Source organism: Gallus gallus, chromosome 13 (genome assembly GCF_016699485.2).
Source record: "Gallus gallus isolate bGalGal1 chromosome 13, bGalGal1.mat.broiler.GRCg7b, whole genome shotgun sequence".
NCBI lineage: Eukaryota > Metazoa > Chordata > Aves > Galliformes > Phasianidae > Gallus > Gallus gallus.
The window spans coordinates 8,108,586-8,129,113 of NC_052544.1; the positions used below are offsets into that span (position 1 = coordinate 8,108,586).

The 20,528-nt window shown below is 63.7% G+C and overlaps 1 protein-coding gene, 1 long non-coding RNA gene and 2 other non-coding genes across 5 annotated transcripts; 1 reads left to right on the forward strand and 3 right to left on the reverse strand.

The window, feature by feature from the left end:
* Nucleotides 1-2,984: 2,984 nt before the first annotated feature.
* LOC112533410 lies at nt 2,985-12,956 on the reverse strand. Its single transcript, XR_003077640.3, has 3 exons — nt 12,795-12,956; nt 7,239-7,358; nt 2,985-5,727 (listed from the first exon to the last, which is right to left on the reverse strand). It is a non-coding gene; the product is annotated as an uncharacterized LOC112533410 (long non-coding RNA).
* On the reverse strand, nt 3,610-3,694 carry MIR145 (microRNA mir-145). The gene has a single exon (NR_161946.1). It is a non-coding gene; the product is annotated as a microRNA mir-145 (primary transcript).
* On the reverse strand, nt 4,227-4,306 carry MIR143 (microRNA mir-143). The gene has a single exon (NR_161954.1). It is a non-coding gene; the product is annotated as a microRNA mir-143 (primary transcript).
* Nucleotides 12,957-17,955: 4,999 nt separating the features above from the next.
* Nucleotides 17,956-20,473, forward strand: IL25 (interleukin 25). Of its 2 annotated transcripts, XM_040647135.2 has the most exons (4): nt 17,956-18,386; nt 19,203-19,489; nt 19,562-19,633; nt 19,727-20,473. In XM_040647135.2, the coding sequence occupies exons 1-4, from the start codon at nt 18,366-18,368 to the stop codon at nt 19,983-19,985; spliced, it is 639 nt and encodes a 212-aa protein (XP_040503069.1). In that variant the 5' UTR covers nt 17,956-18,365; the 3' UTR covers nt 19,986-20,473. The 2 variants fall into 2 exon arrangements, with proteins under 2 accessions (XP_040503069.1, XP_040503070.1); XM_040647136.2 differs by lacking the exon at nt 19,562-19,633.
* The last annotated feature ends 55 nt before the right edge of the window (nt 20,474-20,528 follow it).

Here is a 20,528-nt window from a genome sequence, read left to right on the forward strand (position 1 = left end):
GCAGGCAGTCCCTTCCCTCACCCAACACCTCTCTATTTGCATGGGGTTGTGGCACAAAGGGGAGAACGTGCTCTGTGTATCCCTGTACTAATTCTGTCTGCCAGGCCCTGCAGGAAGCGCCTCACGGCAGCCCTGTGTACGCAGTGCTGTGCCAGCTGTAGGTGTGGGCCAGGGGACAACTGTGGCTGTCACCTCCCTCGGGGGCACATTGTCACCGCGGCACCCCCAGAGGTGCCCCAGCAGTAAGGGGATGCCCGAGCAGCCTGGCCGTGTCCCAGCAGCTGCCCGCCCTGCTTGTGTTTAGTTTCTCCCTCGTCACCATGCAAACAAGGGCAGCGGGGGGGCCTGGCTGGAGCTCTGCCTGGGCCGCACGTGCCAGGCCCCACACTCGGCCCTCCCTGCCAGCTCTGTGGCGATGCCTGAGCTGATTCCAAAGGCCGGGGTGGGGGTGTGCGTGTGGGGGGTGGGAGCAGCGCTGTGCCACGCAGGTGTGCTTGGATCACTGATGGCTCGCAACAGCTGTGAGGCCCTCGAGGCCGCGCTGCAGCTGGGCTGGAGCCACGACGGGCTGTGCTGGGGCAGGGCTGCACAGGGAGGATCAAAGCCAGCCCCAACCCCCCGGGCCTGGCAGCGCAGGGAGGGCGGTGGGAACCTGCAGCCTGCCGGTGGCCGCCTCTCCCCTGCCGGGGCGTGTGCTGCTTTCCCAGGCCGGGAGCGCGGCGGGGCCTGCTGAGCAGGTTGGGAGCTGCCGGGCCTGTTGGCCGGGGCGGGGTCAGCAGGGAGCTGCTGACGAGGGGCTTTCGGGCGTCGTGTCGGGCTGAACGTGCCCGGCCGTGCCTCCCACTGCGGGGCAGGGCTGGGCACGGCCTTCCCGCGCCAGCAGCTCTGCTCCGCGGGTACCCACGGGCACCAGCGAGGTCCCTTCTCCCTGTCCCACTGGGGTGGGTCGGGATGGCCGCGCTGTGCCTGCTGGGCTCCCGACCGCGGCGGGGTGAGCCCGGCCCCGTCCTGCTGAGCCAGCAGCTCCCTGTCCCGGCCGCGCGGCAGCGGGCAGGCCGGGAGGTGCGGCGGTGCTGCGTGGGCGCTGACTCAGCGGGGCCGGGCGGGCGGCGGCGGCGAGCCTGGGCTGGGAGCGGGGCGGGGTGGGCCCTGCAGCGTCCCCCGGTATGGTTCACCCCTCTGCTCCTGCTGCGCGCTCGGAGGCTCCCAGGGTGCAGATGGGCTCGGCCGCCCGCCTGCTCCCGTAGGCACACGCGTGCGTGTGCGTCCGCATGCACCCCTCCTCCCCCGAGCCGCACTGATCTCTGCAAATCTGCTGTGCGAAAAGCCCTTATCCTGCGAGACCTTCCCGGCAAAGGGCTCCTTGGTGGACACGAGCCGATGCTCGAAGCCCCGCAGGGCAGAGCACGGTGCTGCCAAGGAGCACGGGGGCACCCAGGGCTGGTGCTGGAGCAGCTTCACCGGATCCCCCCGCTTCCCCTCAGTGCCTGGCGGTGGATGAAAGCACAGCGGGTGCTGCCTGGGACCTGCCGGCCCCCCCCGGGCCCTGCGCCCAGAGGCCAGCGCTGGGCAGGGATTAGCTTTAAGCTGATTGCCGCTGCCTGCTGGGGAAGCGCTGGGATGCCTGACGGTGTGGAGGGAGCACGGCCGCCCTGGGGGGGGGCTGGGGGGCACAGCTGGGCCGTCAACCTGCCGGCCTCGGTCTCGCCAAGGGGTGGCAGCGGGGCTGTGCCCCAGTGTGGGCAGTGACCCCCAGGAGTGTTTTGAGGAGTGGGGTTGTGGTGCGGCACACGTGGCTCTGGGGAGATGGGAGGGGGGAAAGTAAGAGCGTTTTCCCCGCAGCACGGGATGATTTAACACTGCAGAGCGCTGCGAAGTCAGTGACTTTGTAGGAATCTTGGGGAGGGGGGGGAAGAGGGATAAGAAAGCTGCCCAAAAAAGGGAGTGTGGCTTGCCTCCCAGGGCTGCTGGGAGGTTCCTGGGGGCACTGCTGCTCTCTGCAGGCGGGTTCATCCTGCGAGCAGCAGGGAGAAGCCATTGTGCCAGCCTGCTGCCACTGCACCCAGCCCAGCCCTTGCGTCCCTGCTGCAGGTGTGACTCAGTGCCAGCACTGTCCAGAGGGGAAACTGAGGCACGGAGCAACGCCGGTGACTAACGTCAGGGCCGTGTTTGGCAGAGGGCAGGTGTGATTGCCCTCGTGGTTATCAACACGGAGCACCGTCCTGCCCACCCGTGGAAGCCTTGGGATCCTCTTGGTGTCTCTGAGAGGACTGTGCTGGCATGGGGCAGCAGGTCCCCGCCTGGGAGCTTTGTGTATCTGAGCACCGATGATGATGGGTGGGGAGGAAGGTGGGAATTCTCATTTTGGTGACACCTGTGACCCAGGAATAGTCCCAGAGAGCCGCCCGCTGTTGGAGTGTGCTGGCTGAGATGTGCAGTGCTGGCAGGAGGGGCCAGGCCCAGCCCTGCATCTGCTCTGCAAGTCCTGCCGCTCCGCAAAGGAAAGGACAAACCCTCCAAAAATGCGCCATCCCCAAATGTCTCCTCCCTGTCCCACATCACAATGGGATGCTGGGGTGAGGCAGGGGTCCGTGCCTCAGTTTTCCTATCAGGAGAAACTGCTCAGTGCTCCACAGCTGCTGGCAACCCATGTCCAGCATTTGGGGTCACTGAGCACCAAGTGCCCCCCGCCTGAGGTTTGCCCCCAGCCACCGCGCGGCCCCGGGCTGTGCTGCAGGTGGGTGTGCAGCAGTGTGGGGAGCGGAGCCCCATAGGGGAGCAGTTGTGCGGCAGGTGGGGGCAGGTCGGGAATTCTGCCCTTCAGCGGCTCTTTTTGGCCAGGGGTTGTCCATGTGGTCCGAACAGAATCTCTCTCCAGTAAAAATCCTGGCTGGAGAAAAGGAAAAAAAAAAAAAAAAAGCCGAAAAAGAAAGAAGGAAACAATTAAAAAGCAAAGGGAAAAAAAAAACCCCAACAAAGCGGAGTTGGCATTTCCTGCGCTAAGTGCAGTATTTTTTTAATTTGTGTGTGTGTGAGAGAGAAACCGCATGGCATCATTTAACCCCTCCTCCGCCAGCTGCACTCGAAACGCACTGCGTGCTCCGGGGCAGCACCGCCACCTGCCGGCCCCGCTGCTCCCGGCCCCTCTCCCTCCCGCACGGTGCAGTCCGCCCTGCGCGGAGCGGAGCGGAGCAGAGCGCGGCGCACCGCGGGCTTTGCTGCACGGCCGGGCGGTTCCGGCATCGGCCCGCAGCGTCCTGCGCTGCTCCCCGCCCCAGAGAAACGGCTCCGACGGTTCCTTGGAGTCGAGAGCTTTATTGGTACAGGGGCGGCTCGGTGACGCGCGTGCAGCCCCGTCCTTCGTGGAGGGCACCGAAGGGCTGTAGCGGCGTGAAAGGCACTGGGCGGCGTCCGCCCGCAGGGGGCTGTGACCGAGGGGTCGGCCGTCTGCCCCGGCACCGCGGGAGGGGGCGTTTCCTGGGCCGGTCCTTCCACCGCCCCGCATCGGGACCGCCCGGGGGGTCCCACTCGCGGCCGCGGCCCCGTACCTCGTCCCTGGCTCCCGCGGGGCTGCGGCTCCGCTCGGGGTCGGGCTGTCTCCAGGTGCAGAGCCGTGGCCCCAAGAACAGTATTTCCAGGAATCCCCAACGTAGCGCCTAAGGGATTCCTGGGAAAACTGGACCCTGAGAGCACGGCGACCGCGGCTCCCAGCGGCCCCCGCCCTGCACAGCTGCTCCTCTGGCCGCTCTGTGTGTGACCCAGCTGTCCCCACGCAGCATTCGTGCCCTCCCCCCCCCCCCACAGAGCTGGGAGCTCTGGGAGTCCTGACCGGGCGTAGGGGTGTTCCTCTGCCTCAAAGCAAACCTCTCCTCCTCTGCCCTTCCCTCGCAGGATACAGAGCAGAGGGGTGAGCCCTGCCCCATGGCTGGGGGTCAGCAGCCCCTATGGGATCTTCAGGGGGACACGCTGCGTGTCTGCAGGCTCCGTTCTCTGTGCTTCTCCATCAGAGGCAGTGTCCAAAAACACGGCTGGGAGAGCCCCTTCTCCCTCAGTTGGGGACCCAGCCCCAGAGACAGCGGGGGGGGGGGGGGGGTGGGCTGCAGGGCAGACCCCCACATCCAGTCACAAGCTGTGCTCCCGTCTCACTGCGCAGTTCCCATGTTCCGCTGGCATCAGTGCTCCCAGCAGGCGGCAGTCCGGGGGGTGGCGGGGTCCCAGGGCACAGTTCCTCCCTTCCCGAGCTACAGTGCTTCATCTCAGACTCCCAATTGACCAGAGATGCAGCACTGCACCTTGGGCTGGGAGACATGGAGGAGCCCCCAGCTGCTCTCGATGCGTGCTGTGCCACGCATGGCTGTGTGTGGCTGTTCTGCCAGGCATCGCGGCTGCAGGATAGATGAGGCTGGGGGCTGGTGGGGGGGATGGGGCTGGGCTGGCTGCAGCATCGCACAGATAAACCTCTGTGCTTGGAGAAGGGCTGCACACCGCCCACTGCCGCATCCCAACTGTGTGTCTGTGGGGCTGTAGGACCCGGAACCTGGCCCAGCACTGGGGAGTCACTGCCTGTAGTCTCAAACCACATGGATGTGACTGCTGGGGTGGCTGTACAGTATGGGGCCAGGACGCCCCCGAGGTGATGTGGGATGCAGGTCTCACACAGTACATTCTCCCTGCACTCTGTTCCTTTATGTCCCCCGGGGGATGAGGAGCATGTGCAAGCCCTGCGGAGCCCTGTCCCTGTCTCCATTCCTGTCCTCACCAGAGGAGCCTGCAGCTCCTCTGTGGGAAGGCTTCAGTGCTGGTCCTGGGAGCTCAGCCACAGGCAGGGCTGGAGGCTGTGGGACGGACACCCCCACCCCCCCGTGTGGGCTCAAAGGAGAGGGTCTGGGGAGAGAAGGAGGAGGAGAGGATGGAGGGAGCAGCCGAGCACAGAAACATCTCTTGCAGGCGAGCACTAACATCCTGAGTAGCGCTAGAGCATGATAAACACACCATCCATCACAGCCATGTCCCACTGCCGGCCCTGGAGCCGCGGTGCTCCCAGCAGCCTGACAAGAAGCAGATGGTGCAGCTCCAGCACGACTCCCTGCATCCGGCATGGCCCCCCCTGAGCGCACCCAGCTGGGAAATGGGCACCCACAGCCTCTGCTCGCTCCACGCTCCCCCACCTGCCACCCCCCAGCTCCGCAGCCCCGATTTATTGGGAGAAAAGAAAGGGAAGAGGCTCACAGTGCCCCAAACTCCATGCACAGATCACGGCGTGAGTCACCCGGGAGGGATGTCTGGGAGCCGCCTCTGCCAGTGCTGGCTGTCCCTGCTCCCAGCTCAGGCCAGGCCAGCCCTGAGCACTGGCCAAGTGTGGGAACAGCCACAGGGCTCAGTGCCATGGGGCAGCACTGCTCACAGGCCCCTCCTGACGGCCCGCTGCCCCATGGCAGAGCTCAGCCTCCCAGCCCCATGCATTCCTTGTGAGCAGCTCCTTGGGAAGGGACCAGACTGCTTTCAGCAGGAAGCTACCCCAGGCTCAGCACTGCCCAGGGAGCCAGCCCTGTTCAGGGGGCTGCTGGGTTTGTGCATGCTGCTGCCAGCGCCCAAAGGGCAACCAGTGCAGGCAGTATGCTGGCACACCAGCTCTGCCCTTCTCTCGCTGTCCGGGGATGTACAGTCTCTGTTCACCTCCAGCATCTCCAGTGATGGCTGTGTCCCTGGGTACTCCCATGGCCAAGGCTGTAAAAGACAGAGGGCGGCAGTCAGTGTGGAGCTGTGTGGGGCAGTGAGCTTTGGGGTCTCTGCAGGTAGCCCCTCGGTTGCCCGGCACCCCAATGCACTGCAGGCAGTTTCCTGGTGCAGCACCACAACTGGGGATTCAGGTCTGATGTGAAGCAGGGGGCGATCAGACACATGGAGAGTGCCATGCATCCCTTGTAGGGCAAAGCACAGCCCATCTCCTGCCTGGCCCAGCACGCCCACCCCCCAGCTCTCCTCCCACTGCCCATCACCACCCAGCCTCGGGCTCCCTTCCCCATGAGCCAGACATCGCCCAGCCCTGACTGTGCCCCGCCAGCATGACAGGGTCCCCAAGCCACACCGGCAGCTCAGTGCACACACAAAGCTTTGCAATGAGCACAGCATTCAGAACCTCCTTTCTCAGATGGGGATCTTCTCCGGCACAGCCAGCTGTCCCCCTTGCAGCAGCGCCGGTGAACTCCCTGCCAAAGCCGGGTACAGCAGGCAGCTGACGTTTGGGCACGGAGCCTCTGTTCAGCTTCAGCCCAGTACACCCTGCTCCATGCACTGTCCCCAGCCCCAGAGAACCAGCAGAGGTGCCTTGCCCCAACCCTGCGTGGGAGGCCTGGGGACGGCCCCATCCCCCACTGCCACCACCCCGACAGGCCCTGGCCAGTTCAGTGGGAAAGGCTGGAATGGAGACTCCTCCCTGCCTGCAGTGTGGGGCCGGGGACCTCAGCTGCTGTCCCCAGGGAGTTGTTGGTGGGGGAAGGAATGCCATGGAAGGCCGAGGAATGCACCAGGCTGTGCATCCATCCCACCGGGCTGGGAAGCAAAACATCTTCTGGGAGCTCACTCTGCCCGGAGGGGGTCATGGAGAAGGAGGTGCCCCCATCTCTGTTGTGGTCTCCACGTTCTCAAGAGGGGCAAAAAGCCCAGCGTGGCGAGGCCTGCCCCGTCCCCTTCTTTCTGCTCTCGTTTCCCAGTTTCGCATGGAAGCAGGGCTCACCCCGGTGTGCATATGGCTGCCACCCCCCGCGCCCCACACTCACACTGCTGCCTGCGAGAACTGCTGAGCGCAGTGCCCGGGGGCAGCGCAGCCACCAAAGTGCGGCCAGGCAGGGGGCTCTGCCCCTCCGACACACATTGCCGGAGCCCAGCGCTCGACCCTCCCAGGATGACAGCGTATGAGGAGGGTCAGCCCGCAGGCATCGCTGCTGCCCCCGGCCGTGCCGTGGGAACACTCAGAGCGGTATCCCTCAGCCTTCCCACAGCCCCCGGCCACGCTCGCACGCCGCTCCCTGCTGCAGCGACCACGCACTTATGAATTCCATCAGCCCCAGTTTGCTCATCCCTCGCTCGCGTGGGCACGGATGTGCCGCGTGGCTGCAGGGGAAGGGGAGCCGCCGGCCGCCACCGTGCGCCCCGTGCAGGGCCAGGCAGGCTGCTCCCTGTGCCCCCCCATCCCACCGGCCCCGCTGGCGCTGCCCCGCGCTCCGACCCGCGCTCACCTCCGCCTCTGCTCCGCGGAGCCGCGTCCCCGGCTGGGCGAGCCGGCAATGCTGGGCTGCGTCAGAGCCCTCCCCGCGGTTACAACACTGCGCCCTTTCCCCTCTCTGCAGTGGCCGCTCCTGCAGGAAATGTCCTTTTTTAATAACAGTTGGGATTTGTTTCCTCCTTGAAATTCCCCGGCCTTTTTCTCCGGCGGGGAGGGCCCCGTCCCAAGTATTGCTTCAGCCTGGGCCTTGTGCTGGTGGAAACCTCAGACCTCAGCAGGACTGTCCCACGCTAGTGGAGGACAGGAGCTCGGACGGCATCAAGCCTCGTGCCCCCATCTGGCCCCGGTGCCCCCCAGCCGAGCCACCCTCCTGGGGGTCCAGCTGTGACCCCGGTGCCACCTCCAGCGGGATGAGCCCCCACCGTGTGGCAGCCGGAGAGGTGAGCGCTGCCCGTGGGCACCATGCGAGGTCCTTTCACAGTGCCGTCTCTGATAGCAGAGGCTGGGACTGTAAAGGGGTCAGCTCTTGCTCGCTCAGCTCTGTGGGAACTGAAGCCACTGAGCTATGAGAGCAGCCCCAGCCAATGGGTGCCGCCTTCTATGGCTCTGCAGGCAAGACCCGCTGGCCCAGGCAGCTCCTTCCCTAGGGCTGTGCAGAGCACCGGCCCAACCGGCACCTCCATCCCGCCAGCCCCTATGGCCTCCTCCCACCTTCCCTTGCCTGTGTAGTATTAAATCAAAGGTTTATGAGAAAATGATGGGGCCAAGGGAGATCCTAATCTGGTCACAGGCTGATTAACCCCGAGTTCAGGCTGCGGTCCTGATGCTCGGCTATAAATAGCTCTGCCTTTCCTTTCCCATCCTCCCGCCGGGGCTGCAGAATTTCTGCCCTTTTATGGTCAAAAAGGCAGATTTGGAGCCCGTGCAGCCCACATCTCCCATGCTGGGGGCGAGCCAAGGGGGCCCAGGGGGATGCTGCTCTTTCTCTGTGGGTTTTGCTGGGATAAATTATGATGCCAAGAACAAAGGAGCAGGTCTGGGGGGGGGTGGGGCTGCTTCTGAGTCTTGGAGCAGGGGATGGGTGCGGAGGGGAGGGATGCACCTGGTTTGTGCTCCCAGGGCACGCAGCCCCCTCCTGGAACCAAATGGCCTCATCTGGTGTCTCTGCATCCCCATCAGGGCTCGGGGTGGTGACGCCATGGAGACAGCAGACAGGTGAGCAATGTCTGCGAGTGCTACTTCCAGGCCGCCAACCCCAGTGGCACCTCCCTGTTGGTGACAGTGGGTGGCAGGATAGTCCCTGTGCTCCTGGCATGGCAGCTTCTGCCAGTGGGAAAATGCCTTCTTGTCCCCACTGCAGCATGGCTGGCCCTGCTGTGTCCATGCAGGTGGACAGGTGCTGCTGGCTGTGCAGGGGGAGAAATGCTGCACAGCACCACCGGAGCTCAGCAGGTCTGAATGGGTGACGGGATCTGTGCAGACACATGGCCAAGGAACAGCAGAACTGCGCAGCAGCCTGACCTCCTCTGCAGCTTCCATCCATCGCCTTTCCCACGGCCTCGCTTCTTCCTGCTGCCTCCCAGCCAGCCCCCATAGCCCCTGTCCTTATCTCGCTCCCCACGCATGGCAGGACTCAGCCCCATCTCCCCCAGCCTCCCCATCCCAGCAGGACGGCACACTGGGGATGGGGCACGGTGAGCCTGCCTGACACCCGGGGCAGCAGGAGCGTGGGAGCAGCCCGGGCCGGCCCTGCTGTGCTGTTTACATGGCACATTCCCGGTCCAGAGGAAGTGGTGCAGGGGTAAAGTCCCTGCGGGGGGTCCATCACGTCAGCGGCCCCCAGCCCTCCGGGGGGAAAGGAGCCCAGAGCAAAGCTCCCCACTGAGACCTCTCCCACACAGCTCTGGCAGAAGCGGGGCTGCTGCAGCATCCACAGTGTTCCCTGCTGCCCCCAGCTCTGCTCCTCGCCCCTCCTGGCCATGAGGCTCTCAGTCCCGGGGCACTGTAAGACACCACCAGCCAAGCTGCAGGTTTCTGTCCACAGAGGCATGGCCTGGAGCTCACGGAGCTTATCGGGGCTTTATCATTTCTGCTCCAGCAAAGGAGCGGGGGAACGCTGTGCATGTGTGCAGCACATCCTGCACAGAGCAGCCCCGTCTGAACATCACCTCCCCAGCATGGCCCCAGCTCGGCTCTCCCAATCCCACTGAGCCCAGTTGGTATGAGACGCCGAACTCTGAAAGAAAATACCCCAAATATGCCAGATCCCTGCAAGGAGACAAGGCCCAGAGGATGCTCCGGCACAACACTGAGCTCACGCTGCCTCTCAGGTTACCATCTTCCTGCCAAGCTCTCAGAGCTGGGCTGCCCCATGCACACCCTATGGGACACGTGCCACAGCCACAACAGAAGGCAGAGCCCTGCACAGGCCCCAGGTGTACAGCACTGTGTTGAAACTGTGGCTGTCACACAGAAAAGCAGGAGCATGAAAACATGGCTGAGCCTGTCCTCAGCGGGACAGTTGAGTCCACAGCCACTGATACAGCAATCTGGGTGCTCCCTCTCATTGTGGGAATCCCTCCTTTGGTGTTCCCATTCACAGCCCGGTGGGGCTGCAGAGGGCAGAGCCATGCTGACAAATGTAGGCATGAGCTGCCCGCACACTGTTGGCTGCAGCAGAGGAGCAGCAGGAACAGCACCTTCCCAGCAGGCCCAGTGAGCGGAGCGGATCCGTGAGCTCAGCTGTGGGTGAAAGGGAAAGGAAGGCAAAATGTGTGGGGATGGAACCCAGGCGAGGAGTCCCGGCTGGAGGGAAGATTTCTCCCCAGGTAGCAGCTGGCAGTGAGCTGCTCCTGCAGAGAGCACCACCACAGCCGGGTGTCCAGCACAGAGCACCTGCATGAGGCACAGCGGGTCGCAGCCCCCACATCCAACTCCCATGGGCTGCAGCCCCTCATCTGAGGGATGCCGCTCACCCACCTCCCTGCACCTCCCAGACCCCACAGTGGGGAACATCCCCGCAGAGTGGGGGCAGGCACGCTCATTCCCTACAGAGTGGGTGCACACAGCTCACTGCCGGCACCCACAGCCCCCGCTGCCCCACAGGGAGCCTCAGGCACTGCTGGGACATCCCACTGTCCTGCAGCCACAGGGAAAGCGTCTCAATAGACCGCTTTCATGGTGATGCCCTGTGCAGCTCATGCCCGCACACAGTGGGCACTGAACTGATCCAGGGCTCTGCAGCACTCCAGAAGTGCCCATCCCCATCAAAGCACGACAATCCCCAACTCCTCCAGCCAGCACTGAGCGGCTCCATCCCTCATCTGTGCCCAGCAGTGGGAAGATGCCTGCTTCAGCATCCTCAGCCATAGTGTTGGAGCATGGGATGGGTCCCACTGCACTGCTCTGCCCCATGGGGCCAACTCTGCATTGCACTTTGTCTCTCCCTGCCCTGCGCTGGCCTACAGGTCTGTGTGCTGCTGACTCCAGGGGTGAGTATGCAGCCAAGATTTGGCTGCTGCTGCTGCTGGGAGAAGTCCCTGTCCCATCCCAGGGCCTGGGCTGGGGTCACTGTGCTGCGAGATGGGAACCACGGGTACCCCCAGTACCATATCCCTGGCACAGGGTCAGCCCTTGGCTTCTCCCCTTGGTCTCCATGGCAGTGTCATGCCAGCCTGGCACGTGCTGTGTTCTCTCTGAGTCAGAGTGCCCAGGGAGCTGTGGGGACACCCCAGAGCAGGCAGCCAGCACAGCCCCAGTGCCGTACGGGGGGTGCCGGGTAGGAGAAAGGGCTCGGAGCGAGGGAGCAGCACTACCCGGCACCACTGGCTGCGGTGTGCTCTGGTTCCCAGCAGAGCCTCCCCCCAGCACCAGGTCTGCTCTGCTTCCCTCCTCCGTGTGAGTGTGTGTGTGTAGCTGGCCAAGGTCAAAGGATGGTGAAACGGCTCCAGAGCTCAGATTTCCAGCCTCTTGCCTCATCGTTTGCTATCCGACTCCGGCGCGCTCCCACAGACATGAGCAGCTTGTGCTGCTTCTCCCCCGCATCGGTTTCAGCTCTGCAGCTGCACCCCACAGCACCCCACCGTGACTGCAGGGTGCCCAGCCTAGGCGGATGCCCGCGGCTGTCAGCCCCTCTCCTGCCATGGGCCTTACAGAGCATTACAGCCCTGGTTCCCACTCAGCATCACAGGGGCGACGTGCTGCCCAAAGGCACCCACTCACCCACCCATCCTGCTCAGCCCCCATGGGGGTTGGGATGGGTAGAGGCTTTGCTGGGGGTGAGCAGGAAAATCCTGATCAGGCACAAGGCTGATCCTCTGTTAGAATAGAAAGGGAGACCAAGAAAAAATGAAAAAAAAAAAAAAAAAAAAAGGAAAAAATAGCCCTTAATCATCTCCAGACTGCCTCTTGACAAGCGTGGAGGGAAATGCCACTCCATCCAGGAGTCACCCAGAGCTGCAGCCTGTCTAGACACAGCCTTCCCCAAATTCCTGCTGATAACTGCTTGGGAAATCTGTGGCAGAGGCTTATGTGTGTGTGTGTGTACTGGAAATGAGCTCCTCTTCCATCAGCACGGTGCTGCGGGCTGGGGCCCGGGGCCAGGCAGGAACAGCACTGAGTCCCGTATCTGGGGACATGGGCACCGTGATGGGGACAGCACAAAGGCACCGAGTGCCCCGTGCTCCCAGGCCGGGTGCTGCAGGGCTGGCAGCCACAGGGCTGGGGTCCTCACCGAGTGCCCACCCCTCTCTGTGCCTCAGTTTCCCCATTGGTGCTGCAGGGAAAGAGCTGCGCGGGGGGAATGTGATGGGTCAGGTTCCTGGAGGAGACATGTCTGAAAGTGAAACACCGGCATGGCCTGTTGGAGCACCTGATGAGTGCTTCAGTGCTTTCTATGTGAAGTTTTGGTATGTACGGAACCAATAGTAACGCGAGCGTTGCATGCGCACAGCCTGGAGAGCGATGTGCACCGGGCTGACCTTCACCAGCACACAGAGGGCAAAACGAGCACATCACTGGGGCCACAGCGCAGCTGAGCCTCTTCTCGCTGCCCACCATGACCCCACTGCTGCTCTCCAGGGGCACACAGCGGAACAGAGACAACCTGGGACTGTGGCACTGTGGTGTCCCAGAGACACTGAAGTGCCCCAGCCGCTGCCACCATGCCCACTGCAGCCCCAGGGCCAGGCTGGGGGCCCAGGCATGGCTCCTATGCCGTGACCTCAGCCTGCTTCCCCTTGGCTGGCATCCTCCTGCCCAGCAGCAGTGCCCAGCGAGCAGCCTTGTTCTTCTCCGAGCCGGCCCTACCCAGGCTTGTTACTGCCTTGCCGTTGTTCCTACCCCGGGTGCATGCAGAGCAATCCCTCCCCTCATCCCACAGCACCACTCCTGCCTCCACACGGTTGCCCCACGTGCCACTCGCCCCACGCGCACCCCTCTGCAGCATCACCGGGGCACATCTGGGGCTCCTCCGCTCCATACTGCACCGTGCCAGGGCACCCCACGCCATCCCCTGCTGCTGCCCTCCGCCCCATGCCAAGCCCGCCCCACACGTCCCGCGGGCACCTACCTGCTGCCCTTTCCCACATCACCACGGGGTGTGGGCACGCAACCGCCACCTCCTCCTGTCCCATTATAACCGCCACTGCGGCCCCACGCTGCCTGCTGGGGTTTTTTAAGCAGCTGGCATGGGAGTGCTGGGCGAAAACTCCTTCCATGCGGCTCAGAAGCTGGAAAACCTTTTTCTTTTTACCTTATATGAGCTGGAGAAGGAGGCCAGGCTCCGGCGGGCGCATCTGTCAGGGGCGCCGCGGGGACCCATTGGCTGGGGTGCCGTCACGTGGCCCCGCGCCCTGACCCGCCGCTGCTCAGCTGAGTGTTGGTTTTACCCCCTAAGGAAGGGCTGCTTGACAATTTTCATATTTCTTCTAAATTTGGAGATTTCAGACAATGCTGGGAGGCTTGGCTCAGGATGCCAGAGGCCCATGTGGAAGTCATTAAGTCCGAGAGGGAGAGCAGGAGAGAGGGGGAGAGCGGAGCGCGGGAAGGAGGGGTGCGGGGCACGGGGGGAGGAGGTGGGAGCAGCCAGCCCTGTGCCTGGGAACGACGGGGACGCCTCAGAGAGAGCAGCCCGGAGCTGCTGGATCCCCACAGCCCCTGTCCGTGCTGCTGTGCGGGTCTGGGGGCTGGCAGCAGGGTGGCAGCAGGCGGCAGCGGGATGATACTGGCGGCTGTCCCACTGGGGGAAGGAAGCGGAGATGCTCCCTGGCTCGGCTTGTGGTTCCCATCACTTTGAAGAGCTCCATCTGGCCTGGGAAAACGGCGTTCCGGCATCCGCGGGGCTGCCTGCACGCACAGGGCCGGCCGTGGCCATGAGAGCCTGAGTTGTGCTTATAGCAGCCAGAGCCCACGGCCGCTCCGCGGGGCTCAGCGTGGGCCCACCACCAGCCCCAGCCACCTCTGCTCTTGGCAGCAGTGCCCTGCGTGGCCCCAGCCCCGATGATGCTGTGGCTCAGCATCCATTCCCAGGTGGTTCCTGGCAAAGGGCGCACGTTGCCGGCCTCCGGGGGCCCAGTCTGCAGGCAGGGTCTGCAGAGAGGACGCCCATCCCCATCACCTGTGGGCTGCAGGCAGCCCCAGAGCCAGGACCGAGGTGGCTGTGCCCTGGTGCCAGGCTTTGCACATCATGTCAGCATTCGGTGTCCCCCTGTCGCCTGCAAGACAGGGCTTGGGCAGGTCCCTGGGAGGCTGAGCAGGAGGAGCAGGGTCAGTGTGTGCTGGGGGCTGGGGAGCATTCAGCCGTGCTGATCCCGGTGATGCTCAGCACCTGCCCTTGTGCAGGGCACCCTGTCTGGTACCGGACTCAGCCCCACTCTGTCAGCAGTGGGTATTGGTACCGGTCTGGCCGGGCCATGCTGAGCACCGCTCACACTGGGAACACAGCACCCCGCTGCTGTCCCCTGTTCAGCCCCTGCTGTCGGTGGGCTGGCTTTGAGTGAAGCGTGGATAAATGCTGCCATTAAACAACGCCTATAATTAGAAACCAGGTTTCCTAAATGAAGTGAAAAATGTAACGTTAGCCTCTGTTTGTTCTCTGGATGCTGCTTTCTTGTTCCATGACCCAGCGGGGTCATGCCCTGTGGTTTCTAAGAAGCCTTAATAAGGTAATGTTTAGGAGGTTACTATCTTTACAACTCTTGTCTTATTACAACTCCATAAGAAAAACATTTAGGGCAAAGCAGGATTCCACGGCGCGGGTTTGTTTTCGTTACTCCTTCAGTAGGATGCTGCCCAGTGAATCCTCTCTGCAGCAGGTTCTGTTTCTGTACCCCCAGCAAAGCCACTTTTCCCCACTCCCTGCCCTCAGCTGTGCACGAAGGTCCGCGTGCTCCCAGCAGCCCCAGTCCTGCTGCAGGGCCCTACAAGAGCAGCCCCCGGGGCTGAGCCGGCTCCGGCCCTCCCAAGAGACAGAGGAGTGATGGCAGAATTCCCTCTCCAGCCAGCCCTGCTCAGGACCAAAAGCTGAATTTACGGCCTCCTCATCTGCTCGCTGACACTGCAGGGGGGTTGCGGGGGCTTCGCCCAGCGCTGCAGTGCCGGTGACACAGGAGGGACATGGGCAGCGGGTGAGCCCAGGCTGGAGCAGCTCTGGAGGTGACCTTCAGCAGCAGCTGGAGCTCAGCGCATCCCAGCTGGGAGCGCGGGACAGGAGCAGGGCAGGACCGCCCTGCTGGCTTCCCAGTGGTGACAGCTCCCGGGGCTGCGGGTCCCTGCACGTGCATGGCCCCATCTCCGGCTCTGCGGGGAGGAGATGCAGAGCTGGGGCAGACGTCAGTGTCACTGCTCAACTTTCCATTTACCTCAGTCCTGCGTCGCTCCCTGGGAAACCGGGATCTTGGACGCCTGCCTGCAGGCTAAAGCCACCAAAGCCCTAAAAATAAGGGCATCGCTGCCCTGGAAACATGGCCTTGGGTGCTCCCCACATCCTCGCAGGGGCAGTGGGGACTGCGGTGCTTTGCCATCTCCTTCCCTCAGAGCTGCTCTGTCCACTCCACGGTGACCTCTGCTGCCTGACACAGCGCCCAGAAGGCTTTGCTGGGGTGAGAGTCTGTCCCTGCCGTGGCCCCGCTGTCCCCCCCAGCCCAGGGCAGCCGAGAGGCAGCGGGGAGCGGAAGGAAGCAGCGTGCTTCTAGGAACCAGAGCACACAGTCTTTTTCCATCAGGTGCTCCGTCTCCAAGAGCAGAAAGTAAAAGAAAACAAAAGGCAGGAGAGGAGCGGGACGGGAGGAACCTGCACGTCTGGATCGTGTAACGGGCGACGTGCTGTAAACGCTGACGGATGCTGCTGGGGCTGTGCAGGATGTGCGCTCCCTCCCGCCCGCCCGGCGCTGCTGGCAGCCGCCTCTGAGCCGGGATGTGCCGTCGGGAGCTGCGGGGTCCCCCAGGGCCGAACACACACAGAGCTGTGTCCCGACACCATGCCCGGGCTGTGCTGTGCAGCACACAGGGGGGCTGTGGGCACTGCGTGGTCAGGGCTGCCAGCAGGGTGCCATCCCGCTGATGGGTGCCTGCGAAGGGCACCAACCCCGCACAGAGCGGCGATGTCCCGGCTGCCCCTTCCAGATGCGTCTTTGTGTTTATGCAACCGAAGGAGCGGGCAGAACTCAGATCTTTTTGTTCTTCCCTTTTTTGAGAACGGAGAGTTTTAATTCCCACCACCCAACGTTTTTTTTTTTTTTTTTTTTCCAGAGAGCTTAAAATAAGCCCTTCTGCTCTGCGTGGCTCCGGAGCCGCTCACAAACCAGCGCAGCGTTTGTGCAAATATGGATGTGAGCGCCGTGCTGCGGGCGGGTGCTACCTGCAGGGCAGGGGGACGTGGGGGCCCAACACCAGCACCGCCAACCCCAGCTCTCCTCCCATGCAGGGCAGGCTCTGGCCAGGCCGGCTCCTCGCGGCACGCTCGTATCTGATGAGTGGAAAATGTTGCTCATGGGAGATAGGAGGATGCTGCAGACGTGGCCCCGCTGGCTCCATCCGCAGCTGCGGTCACGTACAGGTGCTCTGCGTGGCACTGCCCAGCGGCAGGCTCCCAGCCAGGCTGAGGGTGACAACTTTGCTTCGCAGGGAGCAGCCCCATGGCTGGGGATGGCTGAGCTCTGGCTCGGCTGAGGGCAGGACAGCGGATCTCATGATGGATGGTTACGAAATACGCGCCCTGGTCTCCTTTGGCTGGCAGATCAGATCCACCCTGTCTGGGCACCGGCTCCCATTCTTCAGGCTCCAGCTTCCATCACGGTTCCCATAGCAGTGGGGCAGGCAGGAACAAAGCGGGGAGGCAGCAGGGACAAGCACAGACAGCAAAACCCCAAATCATAGCCCTCTCCCCTATGGCGTCCGCATGGAGGGGAACCCTGGAGAGTTTCCAGCCCTTCCTTCCATCACAGGGACACATGGCAGACCCTGCACACCCTGCTCTGGGCCGGGCACAGCCCGCAGCCACCCCAATGCAGTGCTGTCACCCTCCCAGCCACGCACCCCGGCCCCATCCCTGGCACAAGGCTGGTGGGGAAAAGCCGCCTCCCCCAGCTTATCAAATTTGGCCATGTCTGAAAAGCCCTGGTTTCCTTTTCACCAAAAAAGATCAAAACTGGGTAATTGGCTCCCAGCGCGGATGCCTCTGAGCCTCTCTCATGTGTAAACAGCATTGCCGAGCGCTGACACAACGCAGGCGGCCGCGCAGCCCGGCACCCTCTGGGCACGGCCGGGGGCTGCGTTCTGCCCTGCGCTGCCCTGGGGAGCGCACAGCCAGGGTCGGGTCCTGGGCTGTGGGGTCCCAGGCACTGCAGTGACGTGGGTGCAGGTGGCTGCAGAGCCACCAGGCCCCCGCCAGGTGATAGAGGTGACACTGCTCATTGACAGGGAGATGCCACAGCCCTGAAGCGCTGTGCTGGTGAATGGCCCTGGGGGTGTCAGTGCGTTTCCTGCGACGGGTTGGGTGGCCAAAAGGAGGGGAGACACAGTAGGAGGAGGTGACGACTTTCACCCCACTTTCTGGGTTGAGGCCCAACTCCTGGACTGGGAAAGGGAAGTGGAAATTTCCCACTGCCCTATGAAGCACAAGGGCCTTCCAGCCTGTGGATGGGGGGATGTGGAGCAAGCAGGGGGCATTCCTCCAGCGGCCATCCCGGACCTGGGGCAGCAGATCTCAGAGTTTAAAAGGTGCCCCCCAAGGGGCAGGGAACAGCACTGCAGGGTACCTCTGCAGTGAACGAAGCGGGTGGGGACTGGGAGGGGACGGAGGGAGGGATGGAGGAGGGATGAAGGAAGGGCACTGCGCTGCGGTTGGGTGGAGGACAGCACCACCGTGCGGTACAGCACCCTCCTGGCTTCAGGGACAGGGACTGCATCCCTTCCCCCCCCCCCCCCCCCGCTCCCTGCCTCTCCTTCACAGGCGCCCGCAGCCCCCAGCCCCGGGGTCAGCACCTCCCGTGCCTCAGTTTCCCTCATTGCAGCACCCCCAGGCTCGGCCTCCGGATGCAGCACAGCACTGGAGCAGCATCCCCAGGACACCCCCAGCCTGCAGCTCGGGGCACGGCCGTCAGGGGCTGCGGACAGCAGGAGGGAATGGTCTGGGGACAGATTGGCTCGCTGATGGTGTGAGTCATGGGGGCTCCTGGGCACAGTGGAGCCGCTGGAGGCACACACATCACTGGGGACCCTCAGTCGTCTCCACAGAAGCTCCGGGCTACCCGCACACTGTGCCACCGACACAGCACCACCGTCCTCCTGCCAGCACCTGCTCCAGCAGCGTCCCCCCAGCCATGGGGGCCGGCACCGAGGCCGGCACCATGCCGTCACTGCCAGCAGAACCCCACACCCTTCTCTGAGACAGGTTCTGCCCACGAACCTCTCCATGCCGCCCGCTCCAGCAGGGACAGCCAGGGCTGCTGCAGCCAGCACCCGGGAGGAGGCGGTGGCCGAGTCCCAGACCACGCTGGCCCCGGCCCTGAGCTGCTGGCACCTCGGGGACGCGCCGGACACACCTCCGGGGAAGCGCGGCGGGGCTGGGGCTTTCCCTATTTAGCTGTGGGGCACGGCTGTGCCAGCCGCACTGCGGGCAGCCGTCCGGCCCTCCGCCGCGATGGAGCGGGCTCCCAACCTGGTAGGTACCGTGCCGCGGCGCGGGGCTGCCCGTTCGCTTCCCTTCTTTAATGCCGTGATGTACACGCGCGTTTGCGGGTGGCTACCTGGCTCTGTTTGCTTTGGAGATGCTCATCCTGGCCCTGCTGGGCCCACCGCCCCCGCGCGTGGCACGCAGGGGACAAAGCAGGGAGCGAACCCGCGGTGGCCCGAGGGAAGAGCGGCGCAGCCCAGGAGGAGCGCAGCACTCCGCCCGGACCCCGCACTCACACGGGACGGTGTCACGGCGGGACCACGGGCAGGGCGTGGGGCTGCCTCGGCCGGCTGCAGCCACACGGAGAGCAGCGCTACAGAAAGCAACTTTGTTCGGCGCTGGGCAGCATGCCGGCTGCCGGCACACGGAGCTCAGCCCTGCGAGGCCGGAGGGAGAAGGAGAGGAAAAGGCACCTTTCTTTCTCTGTCCTCAGAGCACAGAGGGAGAGGAGGGTTTGGATAAAGATCTCATTCTTGCATGTCTCATCTCTAAGGCTCCTTGTAAACGCAAGGAGCCCCAGGTACGCCCTGAGCTGGGTGTGTGCGCTTGCTTGGGGCATGCTGCCACCTGGGGATGCTCAGGGCAGGCACAGGGCCCTTTGGGCTCAGCTCTCTGGACGAGGGGCTCTGCAGCCACGGGTGTCTCCTGGGGCTCACCGTGACCGTGTGCTCACCACCCAGCATGCACAGTGCCACCTCAATGCCAGGACACTGAGCAAAGCGCCCACCCTCTAAGCAGAGATGCGTCCTTTTGCACAAGCTCTGCAGCCCAGGGCAGCCACACACTGCACTCCTTTCTCTTCAGCTTCTCCTCTGCATCTTCACCTTTGCCATGGTTCTGGTGCCAGAAGCCAAGGATGAAAGCAGAGCAGCCAAAGGGAGGAGAAGGGGCCCTTCACGGCTCCCCACGGCCGCTTCCGCCCTGGCCTGGGCCCCGGATGACCCCTACACTCCAATGGAGGACTACGAGCGCAGCATCCAGGACATGGTGCACCAGCTGAGGAATGGCTCCGAGCCAGGCGACACCAAGTGCCAGGTCAACCTGCGGCTCTGGAGGTCCAACCGCAGGAGCCTGTCCCCCTGGGCCTACAGGTAAGTGTGGGGCAGGGTCCTCAGGGCTGGGGAGCTCCGGCAGGGCCATGCACGCTCATCCCATGTTGGCAGGTGCAGTGGTGACCACAGCTCCAGCATCTCAAAGCAACCACGATGCAGTGCTCCCCATGTCGCCCCGCAGTGGTATTGCCCTGCCCCATCCCCAACCCGCTGTCCCCATCCCACCTGCCACTCTCACCGTCCCCCTAATCTCCCACTGCTTTCCTTATCCTCCAGCATCAACCACGATGCCACGCGGATCCCAGCAGACATCCCCGAGGCCCGGTGCCTCTGCACTGGCTGCATCAACCCCTTCACCATGCAGGAGGACCGCACCATGGCCAGCATCCCCATCTACAGCCGGCTGCCTGTCCGCAGGCTGCTCTGCCAGGCGCCAGGCAAGGTGGGGCACAAGGCCTCCGGGAGGAAGAAGTGTCACAAGAAGTACCAGACGGTCATGGAGACCATCGCCGTGGGCTGCACTTGCATCTTCTGAGGCTGCATAATGAACGCCCAAAGTCATCTACGGGCATCTAAGCAGCTTGCTCTTGCTTACCAAGCATTACCAGGCTCAGCACTGGGGCAAGGAGTACCTCCAAGGGCTCCTCAAAATCTCCCTGCTGATTCCACCAGCCTCAGGCCAGGCTGGGGACACCCAGTGCTGGGGCAGCCCTGCAAGCAGCCCGGCACATCATCCTGCCTCTGGCCTTGCCAAGAGCTCTTGAACACCCAGTGAAAGGCCAAGAATGGAGGGGGAAGGTCCTCACCCACCACTCCCAGCCCCATGTGCAAACTTCAGCCCAGGGCTCGGCAGGGGGTGGGGAGCAGTTGACGTCCTGGGGAAGCTGAGGCAGCTTTTGAGGTCCTAAATAATAAAGTGCATTGCTGGCCCCCGTCTGACCCACTCCATGCCTTGGCCCACGGTGATGCCTGGGCTGGAGGGGCTGTGCCGAGCAGGGAGGAGCAGCATGAGGAGGGCCCCACTACCCAAACGTCCCTGGTTCTGAAGCCCCACGAGGTCCCTCCCAATGCAAGATGC

Coding starts and splice junctions, on each gene's coding strand:
- IL25 (XM_040647135.2), top strand. CDS start 18,366: ATGGAGCGGGCTCCCAACCTG. Junction 18,387..19,202: donor TGGAGCGGGCTCCCAACCTG/GTAGGTACCGTG, acceptor CTTTCTCTTCAG/CTTCTCCTCTGCATCTTCAC. Junction 19,634..19,726: donor CCCCATGTCGCCCCGCAGTG/GTATTGCCCTGC, acceptor CTTATCCTCCAG/CATCAACCACGATGCCACGC.